Below are 20,482 nucleotides of genomic sequence, written 5' to 3' on the forward strand. Positions count from 1 at the left end.
GGTTGCGATAGCGGAGGGTTGCAGATGATGGAAAAGTCAAGAATAATCACTGTCTCTGAGTGAGAAATAGTCGAAGCACCACTCGCCCTCAGATACAACCCTACGAGGGAAAATGGGGGACACCAATGGTTGTGCTGATAGAAAACACAGAACCTAAATATAAAATAACATATATATAATAGATAATTATGAGAGAAAAACTCCTCCCCTTGGGCGGCAACCCTAACCCTAAAATAGGTTCAGACAACTCCGTGCCACTTTCTGCTCAACCAGCCCCCTTGTTGAACTGTCTGGTTCAGCCCCCTAGCTCCACATCACTTAATCTAGTATAAGTAACACCTTAATGGATAAATACTTGGAAGTTGGTTCAAGGCATATAATCGCCATTATTTACAAGAATTAAATGACCAAATGAAGTACAAATTAACTACTATGTATTGAAAATATACCATAATGTATGTCCTCTTCCACTAGGAGGGTATTCAGGTTACATGGGCTGGTGGAAGGAAAGAATTCACATTACATGGAGAAGCGAAAAGGTGTTGAAGGGCGACACAGAAAAGTTGGGAGGCATGTCCAATATATTGGTCAAATGAGAAATTTTTATAATAATTTTAGAGAGGTAGTTTGTACCTCTTTTGTGCAAATGCATATGCAAGATAAATTTATAAGTCCGCATAAGAAGATAAATATGTCATGTAATAGGAGACATAATTTACAACACTATTGAGATATGCACAATGACTAATTTCAAATAAACTAGGTTTGATGTGATTAGGCAGCCTTTAATATTGGTAAGGATTGATGATTATTCATTACTTATGAAAAGGTCAAATAGAGTAAAGATTTGCCTTTCAAATCACTCAGAAGAGCAGAGATTTGCATAAAAGAAAGAGCGCCAAATAAAGCAATATACTAAGTCATAAAGTTCAAATTGATTGAAAACCAAGTCTATCATTATTTAGGGTTAGTAGCGGTATAGCCAGTAAAACCATGGAACTTTGTGCTGAGTGTGAAAAATATCATTGATCTGACTTTTTGCCGGGTTTTAACATGGGTGATCGGTGTTATTAGCTTGGACAGAGAAACAAGGTCCTACCTTATCATCAGTCAAAAACTGCAGAGGAATTTCAATAAAATGAAACACCTTCACAGAAGAATTTTAGTAAGCAAAATATAATGTAGCAATGAGTTTATACTTTGAATAAACAAAATATGTCAAGCAATCGACTGTTCTACAAGGCAATTTCAGCTAGGGAAGAAAATGTAACCATGAGTCTATATTTTGACTAAAAAGCATCTTAAAGAACTTATTCAACCGCCACTTGTCATGAAGTGCTGAACAATAACTTATCCTAAATTCTACATACTGGAGCTTCAATCTTTGGAATATATTTGGACTTCCTGTTAAAGCCGAGTATCAGTTTTTCATCCAAAAATTCCCACTTAGATTCCTGAAGAAATTATGGATGCCCAATATTTTGTAATATCATGCCCGAAGATTATCTATTAACTCTTTAATTTCAAGCAATATGAATTCAAAATCTTAAATATTGAAGAAAAAAATTTACTAACCTGTAAGGATTAAAAAAAAATACATGAACCCAAATACTCCCGCAGCAAATTGCTTCATCATTTTTATTTAATGAAAGGCAATACAGAGATATTAACTCAAGCAAAATGCTCTTTATTTCCTAGAAAGAGGCCACTAGTTTAAATCCGATCTGTGTTTTCTTTAAATTAAAAACTAAATAGTTAATATTTGTAAAATAGATCCGTAGTGGCCCTTGTGCCCTTCTTATGTGCAACTAACTTAAGGCGTACTTATCTATAATGGGCCTTGCACTCTAATTTCAATTAATAAAAACATTTGAAATGGGTTTTTATCCTCAAAAGGAAAAAAAAAGCAATACAAAGATTCTTATATGAGAAAAGGGAGGACCTTTCTTATATTTAAACAAATTTAGACATTAAGTACCAAAAGATACATAATTGTAATCATCTCATCTAAGTAAATGGTCAATGCAATACTTCTAAGCAGTATATTTAAATGAACATGATACAACAAGTGATGCTTTTAATGACCAGCATTACTTGATGTCAACGACAAAGGGAAAATTTTCATACATTTCTTGCATCATCAGAGCTGCTGTTCTTCTTCATAAAGAATTTCTGAGTCCGCTGAATCACGCTGCTCGTGATGAAAGTGGTTTCAACCAGTAATAATGAAAAAAATTTAGATTAGTTCACACCATAAAAAATTAAAAAGTTCAAGTGAAACCGATTCAAAAATCTTGGACAGAAAAATGGAATAAAAAAATGCTTTGTTTTTCAAAACCATAAATCAATGTTTCCTTGATGCAGAAAATAAGTTAAAATAATCAAAGCACGTCCCTAGGTTTAAAATTGCAACCCATATGCATACTCATAGACAGTCATAAGCTCATGGATCATATATAAATACATAATATGGTCCATTTTAGATCCATTTTTACAATATATATTAAATAGAATAACATAATCAATGAAAAAATAAGAGCAATGATCATTTTTATAATCCATGGGAAAGTCAAGAAGCGCAGCAAAAAAGTGTGTAGTCGTATGCCATCATAACAGGGGTCATTCAAGATCTATTTTTACAAGAAACATCATGTGATAAGAAAATAAGGGCAATGATAATTATTACAATCGAAAGATAAGGTCAAGAAGGGAAAAATAGAAGCATGTGCACAGCTCCATTTATCAGCATTCAGCAAAACACATATCCAGTAAGCCTATGTTGCGCCGGTACCAAGCCTAAGAGCAATTTTGTTTTTTATGCGCCTAAGAGCAGTTGAATCTTTTATTGTTTGTTATAAATATACCCTTTTAGGCTTAGGATGGGGGGATGAGATTATTGTTATGAGTCTTAGGTTTAGAATTTGGGATAGATTTCCAACCTTTCAAATTATAGGATTTAGGATAGCTCAGCTACCTCTCGAATTGTAGGTGCTTATTTTTTATAGATTTGTATTGAGTTATTTGAATTACCAAAGAAAAACTTGCTTTGCCCTTATTACTGTGGAAAATCGTTGATTTCCAAGACAAATCGTATCAAATTGGTATCAGAGCATTCAACCGCTGCAGCAACCTTGTATTTGTGCTGAAATCTTTGTATCATGTTCAAATCGACAAGACTTTGGTTAGAGGCGTACATAGCTGCAGATTCGTCCACAGAAGGGATCGCAATGTCATAGGTACAAGCGATGGGAGGCCTTCATGACCAAACTTTGCCAAACAGTCATGATTACAGCTCATTGGGGAGCAAACGGCGCGATAGAGGCTTATAACGGTTACGATTTAACCTAGTTGGGAAGCTAAGGAACAGGATTTCAGCATCAATAGGAGCACAACGTGCAGTGATCTCTTGCATGATCGGATCTCACACATTCGTGATCGATCACCTGCATGACCGGACCTTGCACCTCGTGACTGATCTCCTGCGTGACTGGATCACGGCCTACAAAGTCCAAAAACACCGATCTTTCAATAATTATGCATGACCTAAAACTCCAATTTTTAAGGAATTTCGTGCCCTTGTCGCTAGTGATTGAACCTCATGATCGGGATTGCGGCGTACAAGAGCTCCATGCAAATCAGTGGAAGCCTTCGTGATTGGAAATCGTCTTGAGAGATGGAAGTTGAGAAGGTAGATGATTTAGAGAAAAAATTGAAGAAAGAGATGAACCAAATTAAATTTGGGATAGATGAAAAGTTTCCCACAATAGAAGAAAAGTTTTCCTCCATGGACAATAGGTTTTCTTCATTAGAAAAACGATTTGAGTGCTTGGAGAAGAAATGAGGAGGCTCGTCGAGATGCAATCTAACACCCCGTCGGCGGGTCAGTTTGTGAACCCTAACCAAGGGTTGACAGGAGATTCATTGGCTAAATCAAAAGAGAAAGAGATTGAGTGAGAGGAACGTGAGGAGGCAAACATCCACCGTCAAGAATCTCCTCCGAAGGTTCCAACGTGAGATGGATTAAAGAGTTCTGATGGAGGCAACTGGTCGAAACATGGAGAATGGATTATGCAAGGGTGAGGGAGGAGCACGAAGAGAAAATGAGAGAATTCGGGATGAGGTATGGTGAAGTTGAAGATGTTGAACTTTGGGGGCGAAGACACACATGAGTGGGTGTATTGCATAGGGTGCTACTTCACGGTAAATGGGCTAGAAGAGGAGGAGAAACTCATGGAGGCAGGGTTATGTTTGGAGGAGAAAGCCCTAACTTGGTTTCAATAGAGAGACTAGATACACGATTCTTTCGTAGGAGGAATTTAAGAATTGTTTGTTAGAACTTTTCTGAGCCATTCAGAAAGGAGAGCTACACAAGCAATTCTATGTCTTATCTAGAGTGAGGATTGTCATGAAATATAGGGAGAGATTTGAGCTATTGTCGAGATGGTTGAGGGGGATTTCTGAAGCAGGATTGAAAGAAAACATCATGGAGGGCCTAAAGTCCGACATACAGGCAACACTCAAACTATTGAGACCGTGTAGAATTGGGGAGATGATGGAGTTAGCCCAGATTGTGGAAGTTAAGAGCCCGATGAAGAATACCAGTAAAAATAGCAATATGAAAGAATTCCACAAGAGTAACCTGACAACCATGACACCTAGGACCCAGATGATGTTATCCAAGAAGAAGATGTCATCCAAGAAAAAGATGTCAAAGAAGAAGAATAAAGGAGCCCGTCCCAAGAGAAACTTCAAGCGTCTCACAGAGGCAGAGGTGCACGGCAAGACAACGAATGGATTATCTTTTTGATATAATGAGAAATAAGCCCCACAACATTGGCGCAAGGATCGCATGCTCCAGGTCCTTTTAGTTTGTGAAGGAGAGGAGACAGATAGTTAGGAGTTGGAGGAAAAAAATTGTGGAGGAACACCTTCATTTTTTCCCACCTTGATGACAAATTGTCTTTTGGGAGGGGAGTATTGTTAAAACAGTGCCTAGCCTGAGCGAAATTTTGTATTTTTTGCTCCTATGAGGAATTGAGTCTTTTATTATTTATTCTTATTTGCTATAAATAGGTCTTAATAGACTTGGAGGATGCATGAGATTATTTTTGGAAGTCTTAGGTTTAGGGTTTAGGAGAGATTTCTTACCTTTCGAATTGTATGATTTGGGAGAGCTCGCCTACAACTCAAATTGTAGGTGCTTATCTTTTATGTATTCTTGTTGAGTTACTTGGATTATTGAAGAAAAATATTTGATTTGCCCTAACTTCTGCGAAAAATCGTCTCAATTTCTGAGCCAAATCAGATCAGGTTGTTAAGGTACTAATTAAAAGACAATGAAGAAAACCAATTTAACAGGAAAAAGAGAGAGAGAAACAAAGCAGCTTAACTACCACAAATCATCTAATTATAAATCCTTAGAAGGCAAAAGCCCTTTAGTAGGGCCACCAAAAGGCAGCTATGATAAAAATCAAAGCCTATCATATATATGAAGAAAAAAACTGAGACAGACATGTAAGAAAGTACGCAATAAATAGCATGTGAGAATGAAAGCAAGAACCAAGCAAAACTACTCTAAACAAAGTTCCAAGCTGCAAGTTTAACAGTTAAAGAGTTCACAAAAGTAAGAATATACATCAGTCAAACGTCAAAGATTACTTGAGAAATAAACCAAGAAACTTACCATGAAAGACAAAATGCGAAAGTCAGCACAGTGGATGATGATCTTACAAAGGTCAGAAGGCGTTGCTTGACAGCATGGCTTGCTTTTGATGGAAGAACAATAAAATCCATTGTTCTGTTAAATGCACAAAAAAGGGTAAATATCCTTGGCAAATGGAAAAAATATTTGTTAATCACAAATATGTAGATGCTAAATTTTTTACATGCCTGCAAGCCAATATTGCTCCAGTCCAAAATAGTAAGGGTTGTAGATAAGAGTCAAAGGCGAAATGTGTTCCAGTCTTTTGAGAATTATTGTCATTCTGCAGGGGAGAAAGGACATTTTTTTTAAATATAAAACTTATAACTAACTAGTCAAGTTCATGTCTCTAAGGAGAATGGTCAAAACCATTATCAGCATAAGATATATACTTGAAAGATATTCCTCCCATAAAGCATGAGCCCAAGACCCCATACAGAAAAGACGATGATTCCAATTACTGGAGCTAATCTGAGAGGAAGAAAACCTCCAAGTAAGATGTTAAATGACCTGTAAAGAAACAATTTACAATAGTTTATAATCTAGTTATGTCAGTTCACAGTTGCTACTGATGAGACTAGTCTTTCTCGTTACATGACATAACTTAGTATTCACCAATTTGGAATTTTGAAACAGTTAATTAAACAAAACTCAAGTAGTTAAAGCAAGGTGATTAGCAGGTTACATGCATAAGCAAGTTGAGTTAGTCACTTGAAGAAGAAACCCAAATTTTCAGAATATTTTAACAAAATTTCCCAATTTTTAATCAAATTTAGCTGGTTATATAAGAAAAGAAAAGAATGGAGAGTTAATGGCCCCAATTCTGTGGACCATCGTCCATAATAGATCAAGAATTACAAAGCAATGCACTGCCACTACACAGTACCAGTGACCTCATCTCGCTTTCTCAAGTACATTGACTTCCTTTCAAACATCTTGGGAGCATCCCCCACGTTACCCAAGTTTCTACAAGTACCACCCATGCAAATGCTTCAAAATAAATAACAAACAACAAAGGAAATAAAAAACATTGACCTTACCACCAGGCTGCCTCTCTGGAAACACCATAGAAAATCCTAGTAACCTCACTGTTTTTCTCACGCGCATCAAATGAATCTTCACAGCCTCTTTTGAGATTGCTTGGTCTCCTCTTAGCAACCATTACAACCGAAAGGCACTCAAAATTAACCAAAATTCATAAAGAACTCCTCTATAGGCTATTAAGCTCCCTAAGGTTCCGCATTTTGTATTCCTTCTTCGCCTCTCTGTAACTTCTTGATCTTGTTCGTCCATCCTTCCATAGCATTCCCTAATCACTGGCAACTTGAGCCTTACAGATGCCAAAAATATCCAAGATGGTCATCAGGCTGCTCAATTCAATCTTCAACCATATTGGTAACTAGGTCTGGTTCAGGAGTTAACCAAATCACAATAGGAAAAATTAAATATTAGTGTTGATTTCAACTAGGGAATTACAACCACACAAATAAAAAATAGAAAATAATGACTACGACACACTCCTGACAAGGGTGACTTCAAGGTGGTGGTGAAGGTCGTAGGGAGCTTGGAAAGGTTGTGGTAGGATAGGAATGAGGCTGGACTACAGAAAAATAGAGGCAGTCCTGGGAGACAGCTACCCAATGAAGAGGTTGGGACGGCGAAGGTAGCCAACAGAAATGGGGGAAATGGTAAAGCTGCGGACGGCGAAGGTAGCCAACAGAAATGGGGGAAATGGGTGGCTGGGCAGCTGGAATGGTAAAGCTGCGGGTGGCCGCAGGATCATGGATCACACCCTAGGAATGCTGTCTATGGGCGGCTGCAGCAAGGAAGGTGGGGGGGTACACCGGGGAATGTTGTGGGGAAGAATATGGTGGTTGGAAAGGCAGGGACCGCAGAAAAACAGCCAAGGAGGGGTTGTTTTCCTGTGGCTGCAGTAAAGATGGTGGTGGCGACAACAGAAGAAAGGTTGTGGATAAGTTGGGGAAGGAGAAATACCACTCTAAGAGCGAGATACAGCCGGAGCACCACTCTGCACTTAGAAGATACCACCTTGAGTGCGAGATACAACCGGAGCAACACTCTACCCTTTAGAAGATAACCCCACCTCGGAACGAGATACAGCCGAAGCAATATTCGCATACATCCCTAGAAAGGAAAATACGGGATGCCAACCCCTCTCCTGACAGATTCGCAATCAAAACTGAAAACGTAAAACACAGGAATCAAATGTATAAGCCCTAGATAACTTGGATTGGGTCCCTCTATGGAAAGTAGTAAAACCATCATGAAAGAGCCGGTCAGCTCTCTTAGGTCATGACCAGTTCGGTCCCAGGTAGTCTAGGCCCAATTCGGCGCTGGTCTAGAGTAACGAGTGAGATGCCCACGTCAAAGGATCACGCGGTTGTTTCTGCATCAAGAAGCCCAGCATCAATGTCCTTCATATTTGCCCTCTAAATCAATGGGCATCTGGGCCAATCTAATATATGCCATTGTCAAGGTGGAGCAGTATCAATCAACTAAGCCACAACCTATTTAGGATGAAAGTGACAAGTTAAGAACAGAATAACCTATTAAGGCATGCCAACAATCTCCCTTAGGTAAGCCCGCCTAGCAACATGGCACACTTAGTATTGGATTAATGGGGACAATGGTCACTAACACACCAGCTTAGGCCAGGAAAGGGATAACCATATCACATGATGTGGTCGATTCTTGGTCAGCCACCTGGCTTGGTGGAGGCCACTAAAGCTGATTGCCAGTCAATAAAGAGCATCCCAAACGTCTGCACATCAGCACTATGTCAGCCTCTCATTAGGCCACACCAACAAATGGATCCCATGATTGTAGGACTTGTCAACCCAAAACAAGCCTTGTAAACCCTCACAATTGCCACATAATACCACTTAGTGATACCATAATTCACCTCATTAGAAGCTTATGTGTGTCAACATCAAAGACCGCATGCGGCATGCTTCAGATCAACAACATCATTATTTTCTAAATAATGAATTAAGAAAAATAAAAAAATACATATTATACCTAATGCAATTGCAAATATACCTTAGATTTAGGTCCGTTTGCCTGTTTGAGGTAGCTTGTGCGTTTCAGGATAAGTTGTTTATCCTGAAACGCGGCTCGCGGGCCGGCCACGGGGGTCGACCCGCGGTCTGCGTTTAGTGTAAAAGCCCAAACACAGTTTCGGATAAGCTGACAAAACGCGCGAACCAAACGGTACGGCGGCGTTTTGAAAACACTGCCGGCACTTATAAGCTGCCCCAAACGGACCTTATTCTTAAATCTAAAAATAATAAAAAGACTTTACAGTTGTTAAAATCCTTGAGCATCATAATTTAAAAAAAAAAAAACAGCCCCAAAATAACAAAAATTAATATTAACAGAGGTTCCAACTTGCAAAACTTACATTTCTATACATTTTAAGTATTTCAAAACACCTAAATTCCATAAAATTCTTTAAATAATGAGAAAGGAAAAAAAAAATAAAACGAAAATTTTCTATAAAATATATAATAGTTTTGCCCTCTGCACATACAGTTGACAGATTTTAATACAAAAAGATTTGGTGCACTAACCCCGAAGTGCGTGCCAAATCAACTTGAAAAGAAATAGCTTTAAAAAATGTGCCTGTATCTTGATTGCCTCTCAAAGCAAAAATAGGCATTCAAGGGTATTAATAGCCGTTATTGAGATCGCCAAGGCATCTTGAGTTAACAGTTGACTTCAGAAGTTGCTAAGGTAGCATTGCTTCTCCTCACTGTGATATTATCCCAAAATCAAAATATTAAAACGAAAAGCTCAAGACATTTGTTAGAGAACAAAGTGCCAAATTCCTCTTCTATGAAGGATCTCCTGGCTACTGAATATTATGCCCAAAGGATTTTATTCTAGCACAAAATCAAACCAAGTTGCTCTAAAGATTCGACAATAATAAGGACTAGGTCTTAAACACAATTCAACACGATCAAGGTGTTGCTTTGACTGCCTAGAGCCAAATAACAATTTTGCCAAAACTTTTTAAGGCATTTAAGGCTTTGTTCTAAGAACTTATTCTTCGATAAGAAAAAACCAACTTATTACAAATTTCAGCAAAACCTCACACAAAGACTAATGAAATAAGGTCAAAAACATTAACCTAGAGCTCAAGGCCTCATGCAGTCAAAATTTCATGAGCTAGGTGAGGCCTGATCTACAAATCATAATCGGACACCCTTAAACTTCAATTAATTGGAAAATTACTTTGATTAGGTAACTCATTGTTAGGACTATAAATGAACCAACGCACTTGATGAACTACTTAAAGTCGGCTCGACAAATATTTGTTCAAGTTCATAGAAGTAGTAATTAAACAAATTTGAATATTTTTGATAACTCAAAGACTAAATGAATCAAACTCAAACACAATCCTACTACTTTATTAATGTTTACAAACAAGCTCGTGTGATGTTCAATAATCAACTTATTAAAGGCTTAATATTAACATCAATAATAACATGTATATCATTTAATGAAAACTTGATTAACTATAAATTGCATAATTACTAATGATAGTAATATATCATAATTTAATAACAATAGTATTTTATAATTAATTATATGTGTTTGTTTATTTCTATAAATATTAAGATAATAATTTAAATATGTATTTAAAATTTTATTTAATAGAATGTTGAAAATAATTTGGAAACAATAAGTTTTAACTTCAAAACATAAAGAATAAATTTTTAATAATTTAATCAACTATATTAGATTTCAACATTATTATTAATTCATCATTAATGAATCTATATCTTGATTAATGTGAAGATAAGTTTTTCAATTTAATTCCAAACTTTTGATATTTTTAAATTAATTAACAATTTTTTTGTGAATCTGCATACAAATTTAATGCAATTATTTTCTTATTTTTCTATTTCAATGAACAAATTTGTTCATAATTATTTATATTACATGATTGCAAAAAACTTTACTCATACTTACACATTATCTTATTTAGTTGGTGTCGTGTGGTCAGAAACTAATTTTGAATTTATTAAATTGACCAGTTATTTATGAAAATTTATTAATTAATATGATAAGTGAAATACCCGCTTAAATTTGCATCTTATTTATTAGCTCACTTTAGTACTTTTTAAATAAATTCGGGCAAGCAAAATATAAATCAAGTATGATTATTTAAAAAATTTAAGCAAGCAAAATATGAAAAAACATGTGAAAGATCAAGCTAGAAATGAACATGACCAACTAGGAGTATGATCAAACTAAGTCTAATATATTATATATGCAACTCGATTGCAACCCTAATTCTAGTTGTTAATAAGTTTTCATGTCAAAGTCAAGGCTACCTTATAACTTGAGATTGATAAAATGATAAATATCGACAATGGAATCATAAGATCTTGAAAAGTTAACTGGTTCTTTTCCCGAGCCTATTTCAAAATTTTTGCTTACCAATAAACCTATAAAATTCAAAGCCAAGGGACCTCCTTAATCGAAAATGGTCCCTTAGTTAAGAGAGATAATTAACTATAGAGGTGTGCCTAGATCCTCAATAAATATTTATTCAATATCGAGGATAATCTAGTTAAATACAAAGCAAATCTATTTTGAAAACAAACTCTTCTCATATACAAGAACTAAGGAGCTTTTGCGAAGGTGATCAAACAAATAATTCCAAATAAGTACAATAGACATTCCAAAGCCTAATACATAAATGGAGTCTGTTGACAAAACCAAAATATTAGAGATAAAACGAACAATGAGAACAAAAAATAAGCTGAATGTCGTGATTAAAAAATAGTGTCAAAATTTGATAGTACATTATTATGAAATGATCAAAAGTGCATGATAGGGAATGTTAAATTGGGATCAATGGAAAACTGCAAAGGTAGACCCATGTAAGCTGAAAAAAAAATAAATCATACTTCTTCTATTCAAAAGCACAATAACAAATAAAATAAGATGTTAATTAGAGACCAATAGAAATCCATAATGCCGATAATAATACCTCAACGTGTACAATGACTATTCATCTAATTTTACATAATAATAATAATAATAAACTTTACATAAAGAAAATTTTAAAAAATAAAGCATATACTTATCCACAAAATCTTGAAAGAGCATTAACTTAAGTGGAAGAGTTCGAAGAAAATGGGTGGGTCACTCCTCGGTCAAGAAGTTGCCAATATTGGTTAATTATCAAGCAAATCATATTGCATATCATAGGTTTACGAAACATTGCAGGGATGCGCTATGTCATGCCAATCTATCAGTCCAGCACCGATAAAAAATGACGCATCTTCAATATAATTGTAACTCAACAATGCATCTGAAGCTATCGAGCCACTATGATGTAGAATAACAAGATTAACAGCATTTGATACATGTTAGCTAACCTCATCCACGTAAGGAAGAAATCCTTACTACAAGAGTTTTCCTAATGGCCACAAGTACTCCAAAAATTCTCAATTGCTCGCACAGTGCATTCCATTCACCTATGAAGAAATCCAATTAAAGTTGCTACAGGTTCGTTACAAAGCTTAGATAAAGCCAACCCTCGACCAGAAGAGGTTTAGACTCTTGATGTAATCTGACCTTGGCCCAAAATTTCAGAGGTAGATATAAAGTCAAAACATTGAAGAAACCTTAAAGAAAAACTACAGCAGTAGCCGAATACAACAATTATGTCTCATGATAAGACAAAAATACCTTCGTAAAACCCATAAGCACTATTATTCAAAGTGAATAATACCGTCAGGATAAATGAACAATGCCTTTGCAAAACCCATAAACTCGACAATTGAAAGTGAGCAATGCCTTCTCTGGAATAAATTTTCCTTAACTTATGGAGCACATTTACACTAGCAATGATGCTTGCTATTTACACAATTTTTAACTCTTATCTAAGTGCAAATACTAACAATTCCCTAACTGAGAAAGAGGAACGAAAAAGGAATATACTAAAGAGAGCTTAAATCCGCCTTGTTTTGAATTGTCAACTCGCTGTACTTGTAGTGATTATCTGTTGATCTGAAGCCTATTTTATCAAATTTATGCAATCAATAGAACTCTTATTTTAAAATCCTCTTACAAGAATATATTCTTGAAAAAATAATACATCTTCTCAAAAGCAATTTTACTTATCATTTACAGTAAAAATACATTATTCTGTTTTCATTCATCTATCAAAGCAAGACTCTTACGCCAGTCTAACCAAAGCGCAATTTTCTCTTTTATTAGCCTAAGGGCAATTTAATTTTTTATTATTATCAGGGTTTGATATAAATAAACCCTCATAAGAATAGGGTTGGGAATGCATGAGAGTGAGTCTTGTATCAGAGATTTCCTACCTCCCGAACTGCAAGAATTGGGGAACATCGCCTACCACTCGAATTGTAAGTGCTTGTCTTTTGTATTCGTATGAGTTGTTAATGTTGTATTGTTTTGATTTAGTGTTGGAGAAATAAAATTTTTTTGCCTTAATTTCTGTGAAAAAGAGTGTTGACTTTGACTTTGAATCGTATCAAATTGGTATCAGAGCGTCGATCTGGGAATCTGAGAAGAAAATAAGGTTATTAACTCTCAGAGAATCACAGCTCTTGAAGGAAAGAAAAGGATCGCGCAGAAGTTTGGATATAGTTGTGACAGGCTAGTAGAGAAGCCACAACAAGATAACGTGCCATCGGGCTAGCAGGGAAGCGACTACGAATCGCAAGGAAGAGACAATGGGATTACGTCATGACGATACACTCACGATCAAGCTTGCAGAGAAGGCAAGATGGGCTAGCGGCTTATAGAGACTCAGAATTTTAATTTTGTGGATACGGCAAACGGTGAGATCTCGACTTACAGAGACATAAAACTTCCTTCGTTCTCCTCCTACCACTTCGTCCTCGCAAGGCATTTGCAATTCGGGATTGTGGGGAAGGCCAACGAGATTGTGGGGTACAAGGAAGGCAATCACGACTGGTGCTTGAGGTGAAGGCCAGCAAGCTCGTGGGGTACAGAGAAGGCCAACTGGATCTTAGCACACAAGAAACACCTTTGTGCCTGGTTTGAAAAGCGTACAGAGGAGTGATGACTGCGATACAGCACGATAGAGCTAGTTGGGAAGCAATACAATCGCGACAAGATTTTTGGGAAGGCGACGACGGATCTTTCGTCTCCTGTGAAGACCCACAGGTTATGCTTGCGGGGAAGCCTCGACATTTGAGCCGATTTATATGATCTCGATTCAAACCAACTACGGGATCACGGCATACAATTTTTAAAAACGACGGGAAGGAAATGACAACCAAGAAAGTAGATGATTTGGAGAAAAAATTGGAGGAAGATGTGAGTCAACTTAAATCTGAGATGGAGGAAAGGTTCTGCAATATAGAAGGAATGCTTTCCTCTATAAACGATAGGTTTTCTTCCATGGAAAACTGATTCGGCCGCTTGGGTGAGATGATGAGAAAGTTTATCGAGATGCAATCCAACACCCCGTTGGCAGCTCAATTTGCAAATCCTAACCAAGGGTTGACCGGATATTATGTTGTCAGATCTAAATGGAAGAAGATTGAACAATAGAAACACGAGGAGAAAAGCATCTCACATTAAAAACCCCTCACAAAGCTCCCATTGGGGGTGTACTAGAGATTTATGATGGAGACAATTGGGGAGTTTTACTCTCGAAGCATGGGGGAAACAACGGAGTGAGAGAAAGTTGGGGTGGAGATGTTAGGGTTAGAAAGTTGAAGATGCTGATCTTTGAAAGAGAAAATGCATATGGGTATCAGGTGGAGCGATATTTGACGATAAATGGGATAGATGAGAAGAAGAAACTCATGGCCGCAGGGTTATGCTTGAAGGGCGAAGCCCTGGTCAAGTTTCAATAGGGGAATTTAAAGACTGTTTGTTGCAATGTTTTCGAGTCATACGGTAAGAAGAGCTACAAGAGCAATTTATGTCTTGACTCTGCAGGGGAATGTCATGAAATATAAGAAGAGATTCGAGTTATTGTCGAGATGACTGAGGAGAATTTCTGAAGCATGATTGGAGGGAAACTTCATGAAGGGCTTAAAGCCCGACATAGGAGCAACACTCAGACTATCGAGGGGAATGAGAAAGATGATGGAGCTCTCCCAGGAGATAGAAGACAAGAACCAGATAAAAAAACCAACGAAAGAGGCGTCATGATAGGATTTCATAAGAGTACATCGATGACCATAACACCGAGGACCTAGACAGTATCAATTCAAAAGGATACGCAAAAGGAGATGAATATAGAGGCCTGTCCCGAGGGCAACTTCAAGCGCCTCACAGAGGCGGAGGTGCAAGACAAAAGAACAAAGAGATTATGTCTTTGATGTGATGAGAAGTATGCTCCATGCCATCGGTGCAAGGATCACATGCTCCACATTCTTTTAGTTTGTGAATGAGAGGAGGCTAGGGGTGTAAGTGAGTCTAGCCAACTCGTGAGCCGGCTCAAGCTCGGCTCAATGAGTGGCTCGTGAACTGAGCTCGATGAACTACAAGGCGAGCTCAAACTAGCCCCGACTAAACTCGTTAGCTCGTATGTTGGCTCGTTTAAAAAAATAATAATAAAAATATACTCAAAATATATTAAATTTCAATACTTTAACTTTAAAGTATTAAAAATGTTAAAAATAATAATGTTATATTTTATATTTTATATTAAGTGATTTCTTATTATTTCTCTCCTAATTATTCATTATAATTATAATTTTATTATAGCACTACCTTAAATTAATATTATTTTTCCTCTTTTATAATAAAAAAGTCAGCTCGAATTTGTAGACTTAAGCTCGATCTCGACCTCAAACTAAATAAAATTAATCAAGCTCAAGCTCAAGTCAAGGGTGCCTCGAGCTCGACTTGACTCGTTTGCACCCCTAGAGGCATATAGTGAGGAGTCGCAAGAAGCACCGAAGAAGGAACACCATCATTTTTTCCCAGCATAAGGACAAGGTGTTCTTTTCAGGGGAGTATTGTTATGCTGGCATGGCCTAAGGACAATTTGGTCTTTATTATTATTAGAGTTTGATATAGATAAACCCTAATAGAATTAGAGTTGGGTGCATGAGATTGAATCTTGTATCTTATATTTAGAATTTATGAGAGATTTCCTACCTCTCGAACTGTAAGAATTGGGAGAAATTGCGTACCTTTCGAATTGTAGTGTTTATCTTTTGTATTTGTAAGAGTTATTAGTGTTGTATTACTTTGATTTGTTGTTCGGGACATAAAATTTACGCTTACCCTAATTTCTGTGGAAAAGCGTGTTGATTTTGACATTGGATCGTAGTTTATAACTAAGTAGGTCAATGTTGACAGAAATTTGCAGATTGTCAAAACCCAAACATTATTGTATTACAATAAATTTCTCGTGAAAGAAGCTGGTATCATTTAAGTCAACTGTTAAAATAGTATTTAATCAAAAGAAACAGCAAAGCCTTTTGAAATTTGAGGAATTTTTCAAGTATATTCGATGCAGCTTAAATGACAATAAATATCCCTCACACACCTATCTTCTCTTAAGTTAGCAAGTTTGGCAGAAAATGGAATAATGAGATCATATATGGATGAGAATATTAAAACAACTGAAAAGTAATACAATGACAATTTAATGATAACATATATAGTTGAAACTGCTCCAGACATCATTAAGGGCTCGTTTGGGGCAACTTAAAACAGCGGGCGACGTTTTGGCGTTTTCAAAACGTCGCCCTCCTGTTTGATTAACAAGTTTAAACTGCGTCCTGGAAATCGCCATTTTTATTTAGCGAATAACGTCGCCCACAGGATCATCCCCGCGGGCCGCATTCCCTTGTCAAGTTTTCTCCTGAATTACTCTGCTGCCCTAGAATTGCGCTATCGAACCCTCTGCCCTTACCCTTCCCGGATTCGGCATTCCTTCCTCCTTCGTTCGCGATCGAGCTCACAAACCCGCTCCCTGCTTCTTTGCGTCCCTTCGACACAAGTGCTTAAAAAAGATATGCCGCTTTCTAGGGCGGAGGAGTTGTGATCGAAGAACATGGAGGAGGTGCTCAAGCCCTTCTTTGAGAGGGCAACTGAAGCTGAGGTAGGCGATGCAAATCATTTCAATGAAATTCCGGATTGTTGCAATACTTGAATGCAATGTATTCACCTCTCATGCTTTCATGGTTTTCTCTTTGTTTTTTTTTCTCTATTCCCCTCTGGAGTGGGACATATGGTTTGTTTCACTGCCCTAGGTTGTTTTAGCGTGGAAAGGGTTACATTAGTGAGGAATAAGGTTGTACCAAGGATTATTTTATTTTTTTTAGGAGATGAATCTAGAAGAATGATATTACTGATCTTAGTTGTTTAAGGTTGTACAAAATAGAAATCAAAGATGAACACTCGTGATTCATGTTCTCTTATTTTTCAAGAAAAATTCAAATTAATTAGTTGTTGCTTTGGTAATTCTACTTGCAAGTCTTCATCACCTCAATTATGTTCATCCTAGTGTTTTAAATTTTTGAAAGCTAGTATTAGGGTTTTAATGCGCACAATTTCATTCTTCAAGTTTATGGTTCTGCGTTTGGGGAAAACCACTATTTAGCTTTGTAGGGGTGCCCTAAATTGCGCTCAATTGCAGATTGTCATGTTGCTTGCTTATTTGGAGCCCACTTTCCAACTGATTAGTAGAACTTGGTATCAATATGCTTAAATTTTGTTGTCTGTGATCTATGCTTCATTTTTGAATGTTGCTTGAAATTGAATTTGTTTACTAAACATGGATTATAGCCGACCAAAATTGATCCACAGGCAAAAGGCCTTTATCAATGGATTTGGTGGGAACGGTAAGGGCAAACAACACCAAAAACCTCTTGTATCTTTAATGAATTACCTTTATGATCGAATGAACAAAGTTTTTTTTGTTCCGTTTTCTTGCATTTTGGTTTGTTGGATCTGCAGTGTTTCAAGTTTGGGAGGATTGACATGCATATATGAACTTAACGCACAAACAACTACACAGTTTATCCAGAACAGTGGCAGAATAATCATTTATCCAAAATCAGTTGTTTTCAAAAGCACAAACCAAATAGTCAGTCAGCTTATCAGGATAAGTTGTTGATCAGCAGATTATCAGCAGAGCAGGAGCAGAATAGTCATTTATCCAGAATCAGTTGTTTTTCAAACGCACAAACCAAACAGTCAGTCAGTTTATCGCCAGCTTATCAGGATAAGTTGTTGATCAGCAGATTATTAGGATAAGTTATTTATCCGAATAAGCTGACTAAGCTGCAACTCCCCCATTAACCTATTGAAAGAACATAACTTAATGTCTTAATGCTCATTGTCCCAAAAAATGTTAATTTTAATCGAAATTTTAAGTTGTATTGGATCCCAAAAAACCTTTATGCATGCAGTCAAAGGGTGCTATGTTAACGCCTTTTCAAAAAACATATTGGTTGGAAGCTTATGCAATGAGGGCACCGTTTGTCACCTCTAGCAAATAATCTTACACAATAAATGGATTGCTCCTCGTAGCATAGAAAGCTAAAAATAAGATGTATGAAAATTCAGATTCACATCATATATGCATAAAAATTGCAATATTTTGTCAATAAATTAGCAAGCCTCGTTTTCCAAAGCATCTTTTTTCAATGCTATCAGATGGATATCATAGGCCAAAACAATACCTAGTCAAGGCCAGGGTAGTTGATTTCAGAATAGGAATATCCTGCACAATGCTTGAAATGGTAGAACATCGACAAATAAAGAAATTGTGGCTATATGTATTTTGGTTTGTTCTCCTTTGTATGCTGCCTGAAACATGAACACTCCAGAAATCTTGTTGCTGCAGATAGATAGAACAGATACCCAGAGCTTTGAACATTCAAAAGCATAATCAAGAACAGATAATATATGACAAGAACCATTTCTACCAAGATACAATACTTCCAAGAGGGCAAATACATAACATTTATTTCATTTTGAGACAAAGCCTACCTTCTTCCTCATTTAAGAATCCATGCACTAATACCTTGCAAGTTGAATGCAAACTTTTGAAATACTATTTTATAATCTTTTTAAGGCCATTTTGTTTTCAGCTTCCAACAAGTTGTAGTAGTAAACAAGCGAGAACAAATGAACATTTATAATGATAGAAAATAATTTTGTCTAACAAGTTATACAGTATGGTCATTTTGTCTCCAACTTAACATCGTGATATAATTCAGATGTAGTTCTATAGTTCAACAATGCACTATAAAACTAATGCTTCCTTCATTAGGTAATATCGTGCTACATTTACTTTGTATTGTGTAGTGCAAAATAGAGTCATCATTACTCCTGAAAAAATGGGTATGAACAAGGGCGGAACCAACCTCTTTTTTGAGGGGCGCAAACTGCCTCCCTATAACCAATTTGGGAGGGACTATGACAACAAATGGCAAAGTGATATTTCAGAAGGGGTAAAACTGAAATTTCAGGAGAAGCAAAAGGCCAAATTGCCCTTTCATATAAGTAAAAATCTAAATTTGAGGGGGAATAAATGTCCCCCCGGACCATACTTGGGTCCGCCCCCCGCATGATGCTCTGCAATGTGTTCCGAGTGATTGTAAAACGGTAGAATATTTTCACGGAATATGTTAGGTCTTGAGTAATATATCTTGGGTGAATCAAATTTTGATATGTCAATTTTTAAAGCTATAGTTTGCGAGTATAACTAAACATAAGAATGATGGGCATTCAACCACACCAGCAATGAACAGATACACAATGAAAGAATGCTTGAGCAAAAAACAAGGGAAGAAGATTACCAAAGAGAATGAAGAAAGCCAAATGCCAGGAAAATTACAATAGCCCTTCGTTTCTGAGCCCTGCGATCAGAACCACATTAAACTTCTGTATAAGCAACAATAAATAAAAAGAAAATTCCATGAAAGTAGCCAATACCTTCAATGGTTTTGGCCATACATGGTTATTGACAACGCCTAGTTCATATGACAGTAGTAATGAACATCCGACAGCCATTGCTGACATTTAGCTATGATGAGAAAATAATCCCGATAATTTATGAAGTGCTTTAGCCTGGTTTTAACAATACGATAGTTTACTAGGGCTTCTCTAGGACTGGAAGAAACTATTTAAGCAAAAAAGAATCTCCAGAAAGAATTTCCGCCGAGCGCAGCGAAACACTGGGACCTGCCACAGAAAAACCACCATTCATGTACCGAAATTAGATAGACCGCTTTTTAATCCTCCTACAAGGGGCTTTTTACCAAACCAATGAGACCAAAATTCAATCAAAAAGTACACATTTGCGTGATTTTACAGCCCAATGTTGCGCTCAGAAGTTCAAGGTTCACAAAAACATAATGAACCAAAAGAACTACGCCAAATCTACGGAAACAATGAAAGCCTACAGGCATGAGATTATCATCTCCATCGAAAACTAAAGAAAATCTATCTGTTCCAACTGCGAGAACACAAGTATTCCGAGTGCTTGAGCGCAAAATTCAGCAAATGAGAAGCAAGAGAACAGGAGCATACCCTCCAACCGAGAAAAGTATAAGAGTTCCCGGTTAACTGGAAAGAGGGTCAAGGGGCGAATCGACAAGCAGAGTTTCTCCGTCCTTCGTTGGCGCGAGGCTGAACAAGTGACGGGGTAACGAGGGGAAGGTGAAGGGATTATGGAGTTCGAAGTTTCACGATGGCGCTTCGCCACACAAGTGGAATCCTGACTTGTGTGAACCAGCAGAATGCCTTGTTGGACTCGCAAAGGGAAAG

The 20,482-nt window shown here is 36.9% G+C and overlaps 1 protein-coding gene across 1 annotated transcript in view; it reads right to left on the reverse strand.

The window, feature by feature from the left end:
• The window catches only part of LOC110027265 (mechanosensitive ion channel protein 3, chloroplastic-like), a 63,668-nt gene extending 43,192 nt beyond the window's left edge, over positions 1-20,476 (reverse strand). Inside the window, 8 exon segments of the mRNA XM_020728614.1 lie at positions 2,128-2,191; positions 5,684-5,797; positions 5,890-5,984; positions 6,094-6,211; positions 18,391-18,548; positions 19,513-19,572; positions 19,649-19,897; positions 20,246-20,476. Coding sequence (XP_020584273.1) covers positions 2,128-2,191; positions 5,684-5,797; positions 5,890-5,984; positions 6,094-6,211; positions 18,391-18,548; positions 19,513-19,572; positions 19,649-19,735 — 696 coding nt within the window. The 5' untranslated portion in view covers positions 19,736-19,897; positions 20,246-20,476.
• Positions 20,477-20,482: the final 6 nt, after the last annotated feature.

Source organism: Phalaenopsis equestris, unplaced genomic scaffold (assembly GCF_001263595.1).
Source record: "Phalaenopsis equestris unplaced genomic scaffold, ASM126359v1 Scaffold000421, whole genome shotgun sequence".
NCBI lineage: Eukaryota > Viridiplantae > Streptophyta > Magnoliopsida > Asparagales > Orchidaceae > Phalaenopsis > Phalaenopsis equestris.